At 28.8% G+C, this 12,774-nt stretch overlaps 1 protein-coding gene across 1 annotated transcript in view; it reads left to right on the top strand.

Moving 5' to 3' along the window:
- The window catches only part of LOC105838084 (protein MEMO1), a 33,632-nt gene that overhangs the window by 406 nt on the left and 20,452 nt on the right, over window positions 1–12,774 (top strand). The window contains exons 2-5 of the mRNA XM_036288355.1: window positions 1,068–1,149; window positions 1,225–1,293; window positions 1,655–1,767; window positions 1,942–2,053. Coding sequence (XP_036144248.1) covers window positions 1,068–1,149; window positions 1,225–1,293; window positions 1,655–1,767; window positions 1,942–2,053 — 376 coding nt within the window. The remainder of the gene's footprint in view (window positions 1–1,067; window positions 1,150–1,224; window positions 1,294–1,654; window positions 1,768–1,941; window positions 2,054–12,774) is intronic.

Raw genomic sequence — 12,774 nt, forward strand, 5'->3', positions numbered from 1 at the left:
TTATTAATTGTGCGGAATAAAAATAGAACTATAATAATAAGATGCAATAAAAATAAAAAAGTTAAAAAGTAGATTAATGGTTTATGCTCTGTGCACAGAAGAATACATACACAGGTCTCTTCTTTTTTCTCCCCCCTCCTTTCTCTCTCTCTCTCTTTCTCTCTCTCTCTCTCCCCCCCCTCTCTCTTTCCACTTATATGTGTGCATATGAAAATATATTTAAAAATATTTCAAGGAGACTGTATAAATTTATATTGTCATGTGTAACAGAGTTGAATAAATTAATTAAAAATTAATTTAGTTATGTTAAAAGTTGCACGAACACAAAAATCGTCCTGTTAATACTTAAGTTGAGATTAAATTAAGTTAAAAGTTAATTTTGAAATGTATTATTTGTATCAACTCTGCAGATTAACATGAATTATATAAATCTAGGCTTTTTTGTCAATTTTGCCTTAAATTTAGGTAAGTACAAGAAAGTAAAAATTATTTTGAATCATATAATTATATAATAGTGTTATTTATAAAAAATATTAGAATTTTTTTATATTTTTTATATTTTAAAAACTCTTTAATAAACATAATCATTTATTAATACTCAAGTGACTAAGCAGTAAAAATAGTCTACAAAGAAAAATTGAATTAGAATGCATAATTTTGAAAAATTAGATTACTATAAAAAATATAACTATAATATGGATCAAATTATCAAATAGATAATACTTTATTTGTAAAGTAAATGTATATGAAATAACAAAAACATTTTTTTCATAAGGATATATTTTTTTCTTATGTATTTTTTATGCATAGGTGTTTAATTTAAAAAAAATTAATAAATTAAAATTTATATATTTTAGAAACAACTAGTTAAAACTCAACTAATTAAAAATTAATTAAGTTAAAAATTAATAACTTTAATTTTATTATTTTTTGACTTTTGTAACTGTATACTGTATAATGTTTACAAAATTACTCAATTTTGCAAACACATATAAGTATATATAATTGTATAATAGAAATTTGGATTTATATGTTGTTCAAATCGTAACATCTTTCATTTGCCTTAGGTTCGGAATTAAGTAAACAGTTGGAAGGTTGGTTGAGTGCAGCTGATTTATCCCATGGACCTGCGAGAGCAATCATTGCCCCGTTAGTATAATTATTTAATATAATTTTTAACTTTATTAAGTTATGTATACATAAAAAATCTGTATGATTTTATAGGCATGCAGGATACAGCTATTGCGGGGCATGTGCAGGTTTTGCTTATCGACAAATTAGTCCTGTAGTTGTGTAAGTGTGAATTATAATTAGATAAATTATTTTACCATTTTGTGCAAGTCTTTGTACAAAATGCAGTCAAACAAAGTTACTCTTGTACTCAACAAAATCTATATCAAAACATAAACTTTAAATCTCTGTCTTTACAACAATATTATTCGGGTATCATCTGTATTTATATATTATTTTGTATTAGCAACGTCTCCTATTGTAAGCATGAAAAAAATTCTATTTCCACATATCTCGCGATATAACTTAATAATTGCATCAATATAAATTTTTATTTTGCAAAGTAACTTCTATAATATATAGTTTAGTTTATAATTTTTCAAATTTCTCAGTCAAATGAACCGTGCAACGTGCTGTTATGCAGCCGTAGGATATTTATTCTAGGGCCTTCTCATCATGTGAGATTACCAGGTTGTGCCCTATCTTCGGCTTCCATTTACCGAACACCGTTATATGATCTACATATTGATCAACAAGGTGCTTATAGATCTTGTCCTTACATTAATATTACATTATTTTACAAAAAGTACTTATTAAATATTTATAATAAATATTGAAAAATACATTTTATATAAAAATAAGTGCTTCTTGTGTACTTAAAGTGCAATTCCTGAATCTCAAATTTATACAGATAATGTGTATTTTTAACAGTAAGAAGAGAGCTCGAAGAAACTGGTCATTTTGAATGCATGGACTTAAGCACAGATGAAGAAGAACATAGCATCGAGATGCAATTGCCGTTTATTGCAAAAGTTATGGAAGGGTATGGTCAGATATTTAAATTGTTTCTCATTCACAATGTTAAAAAATTATAATGAAAAAGCGAGAATTATACAATTTGTTTATTACTAAAGGATTGGAGACAATTTAAAAAGTTAAAAGTTAAATAATAAAAGTTAATAACTTTTAAGGAAGTTTGTCCAAATAAGGACACTGATTTCTTTCAAACTTGGTAAATTTAGAACTGAAACTCACATGAGTACAATAATACTTTATGAAAAACAACATTTAATACAATATACATTTTATTTGACTGTCGATTAAAAATATATCACATTTTTTAAATTATTCGCTTAAAAAAGTTTAAACAAATTAGTAAGAAAGTGAAAAAAATATGATTAAACGATATAGAAGCTATTCGATTAAATTATCTTAAACATGATATCAAAAGAGGGAGCACCAATAAGGCACGATTTCGGCCCCTTCTGGATTTTATTGTAAATTATCAGAAACAATTTCTTAATACATAAAACACTAAATTAAGCTATTTTCAGCCTAAATGGACATGTTTAACGTAGTCGTTATCTTGTTTAAACGTAGAAATTCGTATTTGTGGATATTTTGATCAGTACAACACAACTCGCTTGAAAATTGTGGATATTGGAAAATCATGAACATCATAATATAAAATTATTTTTTTTACGTAAAATTGATAATAGTGAAATATGTTAGATAGCAAAACTATGAAAAATGATCGCCTTTTATCATACTAAATCTATGAGGTGACAAAAAGTGACTTTTCTACTCTAGAGTATTACATATTATGTATTATATATTGGATTAGGCTTTAATGATCGGAAATTTAGCCTATTTTCCTTTTTACTCTTCCTTGTCCCCATTCTCTTTATTCCTCCTTACGTTTCACTGTCATCTCCAATTTTACATACAAAAATAATTTTATATTGTGATGTTTATGATTTTCCAATGTAATATCCATGATTTTCAGACGAGTTTTGTAGTATTGCACAAAATACTCACAAATATGAATTTTTATGTTTAAACTAGATAACGATCACATTGAACATACCCATTTAGGCTAAAAACAGATTAATTTAGTGTTTCATGTATCAAATAATTGTTTCTGATAATTTACAATAAAATCCGGAGGAAGCTGAAATCTTGACTTAGCGGTCCTCCTCCTTTATAAAATTAATTATTTAAATTATTTGTAAAATGAACAGTTTAAATGAATAACGATTAAAAGAAATTAAAAAATTAATTAGTCTTAGAACACAAGAACCTTCTAATCGGATGAAATAAAAGCCTAAACTTTATCCTTGTAGGCTATTTAAATTGAAACATGAGGGGTTATTAACTTGGAGTACTCAGCAAAAGTTGTTTATATGAGCGCGCACAGATTTCGGCACATATTTTTTTCTGATCACGCATACTGTTCTCTTTGCTTTCTAACTGACTTTTTATATTATTTATGAATTTGGATTCTAATAAACACTAGTATCTTTTATTAATAGAGATATCTTTTCATATAAGACTTTTTACCTCTTATATAAACATATTGTTTTTGAACTTTTTTTAAAAAGTTGGGCAAAGAGGGAAGCCAAAACAGGTAAAAAATCGCTTCTTTCGATGAATTTTAAATAAAAAACATGGTCTAAAAAACTTTGAAAATTATAATAATTTCGCTGCACGCGGAAAATAGTGGATGATGGGGCAATTCTGACACCAGATTTGTGTTTAGCGACTCAAAATATATAAAGATATTGTGGTTTGGTCTATGATACAGACCTTTATTTGTGGATTGATCTGTATTACATACCAGACCATATCTTTATGTATTTTGAGCCGCAGAAAACAAATCTGGTGTAAGAATTGCCTCATCACCCACTATTTTCCGCGTGCAGCGAAATTATTACGAGTTTCAAAGTCTTTTTGAACTCAAACCATTTTTTTATTTAAAAAAAAGGTAGGTGATGGAACAATTCTGGTGCCGGATTCGTGTTCAGCACGTCAAAATACATAGAGATTAACTAGTGGAGTTCCAGAGACAGACCACTTTTCTTTTTTTGTGTGCCTGGGTTAGCGTTGCAAAATACAAACTTTGATCTCATCTTGAAGCTAAAGAGTGGATTCAATCTGAAACTTCTAGAGGATTAATGTCATTTATAACTTTAGTTATAATTATTTAGCACCAAATTATTGTTTAGCACCAAATTCAAGTCTGAATTCAAGGGTGTTGAAAGAGGTAATTTTTGGTCTCACTCTTTAATATTTTAATTTTTAGAGCAGGATTTTATTAAAAAACTTTTTGAAATAAGTTATAATTAATTTAGCAAAAAAATTGGAGAGTAAAAAGAATAATGTATGCATTAAAAAAAAAGGTGTAGCAGAATCAATGTGCATTCATATAAAAATTGCCAAGTCTTTCAAGTTAACAATATATATCTAAAATATTTCAATCTATAGTTTAATTAAAAGGTAACAACGGCCGTTATTTTTCTATAGATATTAACAAATTTCCAAAAATGTTTTTTGCACTTTTGACTCCCTTTATTACAGAAAAACCAGAGCTATTTTAATATTTTTAAAGTCAGATTTATGTTTACCACACCTAAAGTAAAAAATATTATTTATTTTAAAAACAATCTGAAAGTGATAAAATTTTGTTGAACAGTTTAATTTAAAAAAATCTGATTTTATATTTGTCAGTGGTTAAAAAAAACTTAAAAAATTGAAAGTTTGAAGTTTGTTTTCAAACTTTTAAACATTTTTTTCGAAATGTGGACATTTTATTTATAAAAGATTGTTCTATCTTCTCTCGCATCCTCTTCTGCTACCTAAAACTGGACTCTTATCTCTCCGCATGAACTTAGGATCCTGACATACACAATACATAGTGTAATGTAACATAAAACTGTTAAAAATCCATAAGCATCCGGCATAAAGTTTTTATGCGTTTATTTTGCAAATAATTTAAATTCAATAATATATAATATGTATATTACTGAATTCAATCGTATATTGTGTAACATACTTCAAGTAGAAATAGGTGAGTAAATAATCAAAGTGGATCTTATATCAGTATTCATAATCGATTCTTACATTTGAGACTTTTCTTAGTACTGTCTTAAGTAATGTCTTAAGATGTTATCAACTAATCACAGATCTGTATCAGAATCGTAAGATATTATTTATTGTCTTGAAATAAGAATTGACTTTGAATATATTATAAAACTGCCTTTAGTACTTCTTGTGTAAATTATACATTTTCTAATTCATTCAATACATTATCCATTTAAGAAATTACCCCACTCTAAAATGTTTAAAAAATTACTACAAAAAATATTATCGTAGTCGGTTTGAACTTGGATCTCCGGCAACTACCAAGAATTATAATAATATTCTTCACAATAGACAATATTAAGAAATTTTATAACTGTATATTGTATAACGCATTTCAAGTAGAGATAGGTGAATAAATGATCAAAGCGATCAATCTCAGTGCTTCTTGTGTGCTTTACATGAAAGTTTTTAATATTTTGATGTATTTGGTTTTAAGACTGCATTGAAAGTCCGAAAATAACGGCAGTTTGAATAAAAACTAATGTATAAATTACACAAAAAGCACTAATATCTGCTTTGACCGTTTATTTGCTTATATCTACTTGAATGTGTAATAGAACAATTTTTTCATGCTATGTTTAAATAATAATAATTTAACTGAATAGCTTCTATAATATATGTTGCCTAATCATATTTTTTGATAATTTAAACATTTTTTATTAATTTAAACATTTTTTTAAATTTAAGACAAAGAAGAATATATTTTGCCGACATCAATTGGCAAAAATCTTTATTGAAATACACCTACCCGACGTTTCGACGAATATTTTAGGTTCTTTTCAATGATGAAGGATAGTTACATAATTTCGATGAAATTCGTATTACGGAAGCACTAATAAATCTGTGAGTCTGTAAAATTACTGATTTATGCTCTAAAAAGGAAGCCGCAAAATTATTTACTAACAATATGTTATCTTTACATATTCACAGACTTACATGTTTCCGAGTCAAAAATATAATGTGATCAAACGATGGTGACTTATGTCTCATAAAAATTATTTGATCTGTCAACATCTTTAACATGTGATTATATACTTAAACGATGGTATAATAACTGATAATGTTCAAGAAGAATCAACAATCCGAGAGATAAACAGATTATATTGACTTGATAATATTATTATAAATATAATTTAGATTTTCGGTTTCTTTTTGTAAGTTAATATTGTTATTGATCTTTTTAACGAAAAGCATTTCTATTATTTCTCATTTTGCCCTATTCTTCTCGGTGTGCACGCGATTTAGACCATTTAAAACCATGCAATACGCGATGTTTACTAACTGCGGTTTATAATTGCTCTCGTGTTTTTTAATGTCATTCCAAAGTTTTTCAATGCGCATTTTTAACTTTTTCTTTGTTCCTATGACAAATCCCAATTTGCACAATCAAGTCTATATACTACATCAGTTTTCTTAATCTTTTTTTAAATTAAAACATTGAGTTTCTTTGGAATGGTACAAAGAATACTTGAGCCAAATTTCCTTGCATGGTGGCTGACTTTTTACTAATATTTTTATTAAAGTTATTTTTTTAAGTATCAATTTCACTATTATTATTTGTACAATTGTTACAGTTAAGACCATTTGTGCGATTCTTAAGTACATTCATATGTTAATATGTTTGTTCATTATCTTTGATAATTATCTTTGTAGGGAAGCAGTTATTTTTAAAAAACTATTTACCAATTTATTATTCTTTTCATAGAATCTTTTATCAGATAATAAAATGGTGTGGTCAACTAAATTCAAAATCGTATTTGTTTTGTATCTCAACGGGTAATTAAAGAAATAATTTACGTATTTTCCCGAAAACATGCGCTCAAGATACCAATTAGTAATCGATTTGTTATTATTCCTAATAACTATTGTATCTAAAAAATTAATTGAACCGTTTTTCAATTCATATGTAAATTTTAATCGGGAGTGATAATAATTAAAAACTGTCAATGTTATTTGCAGGTAGAATAGTGAAAATGTTATCTATGTATTCATAAAATATATGACCATTGAACTTTAATTTTTAAAAATAATCACTCTAAGTTATTCAGTATAATATTTGCTAAAATTGACAATGAGGATTCATGAGACTGTCAAAGACCTGTTCATAACATTGCTCGTCAAATCTAAAGCTAGTAGATTCTAAAATTAACTTGATGGTGTGTAAAAATCGTGGTAGTTGAGCTGTAGTGTATTTTGAAATTAATTCTTTATGAATTTCCACGCGAAACGAAATTCTCATTATTATCAAATACCCGTGTTATAATTTTTGAACTTTACTCGCTAATAACTTTTTAACGAGTTGCGACCGACAATTGATCGAAGATAAAGGTAACTCAGAGTCATGACCTTGCCAACTTATGTCAAGGTCATGACTCTGAGTTACCTTTATCTTCGATCAATTGTCGGTCGCAACTCGTTAAAAAGTTATTAGCGAGTAAAGTTCAAAAATTATAACACGGGTATTTGATAATAATGAGAATTTTGTTTCGCGTGGAAAGTCATAAAGGGTTATGCAGAGAATGCATGGGCGGGGGAGGAGCTGCGCCCCTCCCCTTGCATCCCTCCCCGTAATTTTTCCTAACTCTAACCCACCAATTTTATGTCACTATTTGGTTAATGCGAAAACATTGGAAACGGACAGCGTGGAAAGTCGCAAACCTATGTGGTATTGTACAAGCGTGGATGTCGTTTACTTTATGTAAAGCACTGATATCATGTATCGTATTTATGAAACGTAAAATAAACGACGTCCACGCTTGTACAGTACCACATAGGTTTGTGACTTTCCACGCTGTTCGTTTCTAATATTTTCGCATTAACCAAATAGCGACAAAATTGGTGGGTTAGAATTAGGAAAAATTACGGGTAGGGGGTGCAGGGGGAGGGGCAGAGCACCCCCCTCGCTCACGCGTTCTCTATACCATATAACTTTACGACTTTTCACAAATTTCATTCCATATTAGTCAGAAAACAATGGTACATTTTTTAATCTTTTTTATCCCTTTTTTTACATCTCCCCCCTGCTTACAGAGCAAAGCAGAGGGACGAAGCCTCTCCCCCTGCATCCTTCTCACGCGTTTTCTGCACTCTACTCTCCTCTCTTTTTCAAAACTAATGAAATTAAAGCAAGAAATTAAAAAAAATTTTTTTGTGTATAGCTCGGAAACTAAGGCCGAGCGACGATAACATGTATAGGGAAAAGTTGTTCAAAATAATAACCCTGACAACATATATCAAGGTCATTGAAATCAGTGAGGTTGCCCTCTATCTGCATAATTACTCTTGTTTTAATAGCATTAGGATGTATTCTGACAGTTTCAAAATTTTTGATTATCTCTAGTGTAGAACATACCCAGATAGCACAAAATATTGATAAAATATTTATAAGAAGGAAAAATATTTATGATAAATATTTTGTACATATTTTTATGTCCGAGTATGTCAAGTATAAAAAAAATTATGATAAACATTTATGAAAATATTTAAAATAAATATTTATACCATTATTATTAAAGAATATAAAAAATATTTCAAGTTCATATACCATAAATATTTTTCAGTACATTTTAAAAATATATTCTATATATTGTTGATAATAATTTTTGTATTATTTCTAAATGTTTATGAAAAATAATTATATAATCTTTAAAAATTATTTTTTGAAAATAAATTTGTAAAGTATTTATAAATATTTTGTGCTATTTGGGTACCCTGTCTGTTATCTTTGGTTAAAAAGTAATTTTCATTTAAATTAAGAAATCTCAAAACATGTGTTCAGGGATCTCTTTACTACTAATATTAACAATCCATTTATTGTAATCAAAGTAACTGAAAAAGAAATCAACATTTTTGTTGTCTTTACAAATCAAATTGTTGAACTCATTAATCAACTTATTTTGATGTTATGATTATGACTGCTGATTTCTTATAGAATTCAAAGAAATTTGTTAGAAGATTATGTGGTAACTTTTCAACAAGTTTACCCTCAATCTTTTTTATTTTTGGCGTAAAAAAACTGCCAAAAGCTATAGAGGGTTTTGAACTCATGGTATCAGTCATGTAACTTTTTTCTATGGTGAAAAGTGAAAAGTGCAAAATTTTACGTGAATTTGTGATTATGTAACTCAATGAAACGTGGAAATATGAGATTTTTTATGTGAACTTTTTTATCATTAAATGTGACGGAAAAATAAAAACCAGTGACAACTAATTCTGTAAATTATTATTTTGTCATGAAAAAGTTGAGAAATGAGTAGAGTAAAAAATGAAAAGTGAAAGGTGAAAAATGAAAATTTTTACATGAAATTAAACGATTAATGCTCAGGGCATCAATTGTATGACTTTTCCTTGGGTGGAAAGTGAAAAGTTTTACGTGAACCCCGTGACCATGTATAATAATTCAATAAAATATGGAAATATGAAACTTTACGTGAGCTTTTCCGCCATTAAATGTATTGGCGGAAAAATGAAAACCTAGTGACATAATTAGTTCTGTAAATTGTTACTTGGTCATGAAAAAGTTTAGAAATGAATAGAGTGAAAAATAAAAATTATTACATGAAATTACATGATTGATGTCCTGAGCGCCCAGAAATGAAATACACTATTTTAGGCCGATATTCCCAATTGGGTTTTATATTTAAGATCATTTTAAGTATGTCTTATCAATCACAGCCGTATTAGTATGTTAAGACATTGTTTGAGATGATTTTAAAATAAGATTTAGCCTTAATCTACACAAAAAAAGGTACAGGAAATGCATAATTTCAGTTCCTAAACTGCCCGCCCGCTAGGTCGGCTCAAAGTCTATAGATGAACGATGGGAGGGGAAGGAAAGTCTTCGCATGAGCGCCATTTTGGGACTACGAAATGTATGTGTGAATGTACGAGAAGAATGAGTGAGTAGTAGTAAAAGTGGAAGGTGGGGGAGGTGGAATTGATATATTGGCCCCGCTATGTTGGGACCAATGTGTAAATATGAATGCGAAGAACTTTCTTCCCCTCCCATCGTTCATCTATAGACCTTGGGTCAGCTTAACCTTTTGCATCACATGCAATTGTTGTCCTGAAGGCAATACCTATCGCCTAAGCTTATTTTTTGTGTTTATCTATTATTTTACGTATTTGTATAACATATTAGGTATCATTTAATAACTAACATATCAATGAGTTGTAAATCGTCTAACGGTCTACGTCGGATCTTAGTGATGGATATAATTTTTTTTTATTAAATTTAATTTTCTTAGCTTTATTTTAAACTGCGCGCCGACAGGATTCGTCAGACTTTAAGATACAATAACTAAGCTAAATTTCGATGCTCAAGCGCATCTTACAATCCCCTCTTTCCTTCCTCGAGAAACTGTAAATTAATTTATTGCGAAAAATAATACCTCAGCCAGGATTCGAACCCGGATCTCTCGTCATTTCGTGCGAGCGTCCTAGCCAATTCGACTACCGAGACATATTCAATAACTAAAATGTTTCTCTAACTAATGAATTTACTTTTAGATGTAATTGTTAAGTCTGCAATTTGTTATTAACAAATATGTATTATAAAAAATTTATTTTTATCAAAAGAATTTTTTTGTGAAAAATTTTTATTATGAACTTATACTTGAAAATATCTAGGAGTTTTTTAGGTCGCTGATTATAAATCCAATGTCAAAATTACATAATTAAAAATGGCGGATTCAATATGGTGGATGTAATATCTAATATAAAATATATATAATTATTACACACGTATGATATATAATTTCTATGTAATTTTATTTCTATGTAATTTTTGCCGTAGAATCCAATAGCACTGTTAGTTTTCACTAAAAATCAAATTTTCCTCTAGTTAGTCATTTCCTCTAGTTAGTCATAGGCAGAGTCAAGACAGTTCATTACGAATAACTAATTTTTGATACTCGAAGGTTTTCGGAGTCGCTTATTATGATTAAAAAATCAATATAGTTTTGAAATTAACGCGACTCAAAAGTCCAGAATAAGAAGATTCAAACTAACAGGATTTATTTTCATAATTACGTAGGCAATATAAATAAATCACATTTGCCATTTAGGATTTGCCATTTTGAATTTCATATTTCTAACTTTGGATTCGTAATCAGCGATCCTCAAAATTTCCATAGTAAATTAAAAAAAAAATCGACTTCAGAAAAAGGGTTAAAGTGATGAAAGGGAGAAAAAGTTTCAAAAAATTTCGAAAAAAATCATGAAAGTACATTATTAAAAGCCAATTTTTTTGTAAGTAAAATTTTTCAAAAGAAGGAAAATTTAGTAGGTTTTTCTGAAAAAACTAAGAAACTATGCCAAAAATTATAGGGAGTTTTGGGTCCAGAACACCCAGAAATGAAACACACCATTATTCTGCACCAAAAAAGGAAATGCATAGTTTTAGTCGCTAAAATGTTCGCCGGGCGGTACTGGGGTGGTTTAAAATGATGAAGAGAAGTTTTTCAAAAAATTTCAAGATTGCAGTTAACATTTTTTATTTTATGGTTAACTGCGCATTGCTATAGTAAATGCCGGGATATGCTGATAGGACAGAGAGATAAAGAGAGTTGTAATATTTTTCTTTACGTATATGCGCACGTGTGCGCCATTAGCTTTTTTCTCCTGATTTTTAACGGCGCACTGTACGCATATAAAGAGAAAAGCATGGTACTCTATCTCTTTCTGTCCTGCCGACATCAGCATATACTATGGAATGAGCAGTTCATATATTCTGGGTCCATGGTTGATTTCTTGAAAATATTACATTGTCCATTATATAAGGATTGCGTAATACGAATTTTATCGAAATTATGTAATTAATTCTTTGTCTCTTGAAAAGGATATAAAATATTGGTCGAAACGTTGCGTAGGTGTATTTAAATAAAAATTTTTTCCAGTTGATGTCGACTAAAAGATACTCTTTTTTGTTATATATTACTACTGGAGACTATAAGTTTTACTTTTATATTTTAAATTTAAGTTAATAATTTTGAAAACTTTTTCTTATATTCGTAATTAGTGATCAAAATATTTTTATATTTTGCATTAAAGAACTATGCCAAAAACTATAATGGGTTTTGGGCTCAGAGCACCTAGAAATGAAACATGTCCTATCGTCGAGGGACAGATGGCGCTAAGTAAGATCTTGACACTTGCTTTAAGCTATTTGGACCAAAGATGGCGACGATCCATAAGCTCAAATGCTGTAATTTACACAGATCAAAAGCAATACACACACTACAGATGTGATCCGTTTTACGACGCGCATTAATAATAAATAACTTTAATCACTTCAGCTTTTTACAGCCAAGAAGGGGACTTTTACACAAATTTATTTCATCCTTTTATTCTTCTGTTCTTTTATCTTTTATCCTAAAGTTATTCTGCCTTAGTTTAGATTACTATTACATATTCTACATTCTTCCTAGTTCGCCTTTAAATTCGCTATTTAAAAGTTCTCACTTCCTCCAGTTCTCTATTTTCCCAATTCCATTTTTCTTTTTTTTTTCTTTCCTATTCCTATTAAAAACTAGTATCTTTGTTTTTTCCGTGTTTAGTTCTAGCTTCTTATCTCTTAAAACTTTTTTGAGTGTGTCCATCATATCTAGTAACCCTACTCTATTT

This window comes from Monomorium pharaonis, chromosome 6, assembly GCF_013373865.1.
Source record: "Monomorium pharaonis isolate MP-MQ-018 chromosome 6, ASM1337386v2, whole genome shotgun sequence".
In the NCBI taxonomy this organism is placed as follows: Eukaryota; Metazoa; Arthropoda; class Insecta; order Hymenoptera; family Formicidae; genus Monomorium; species Monomorium pharaonis.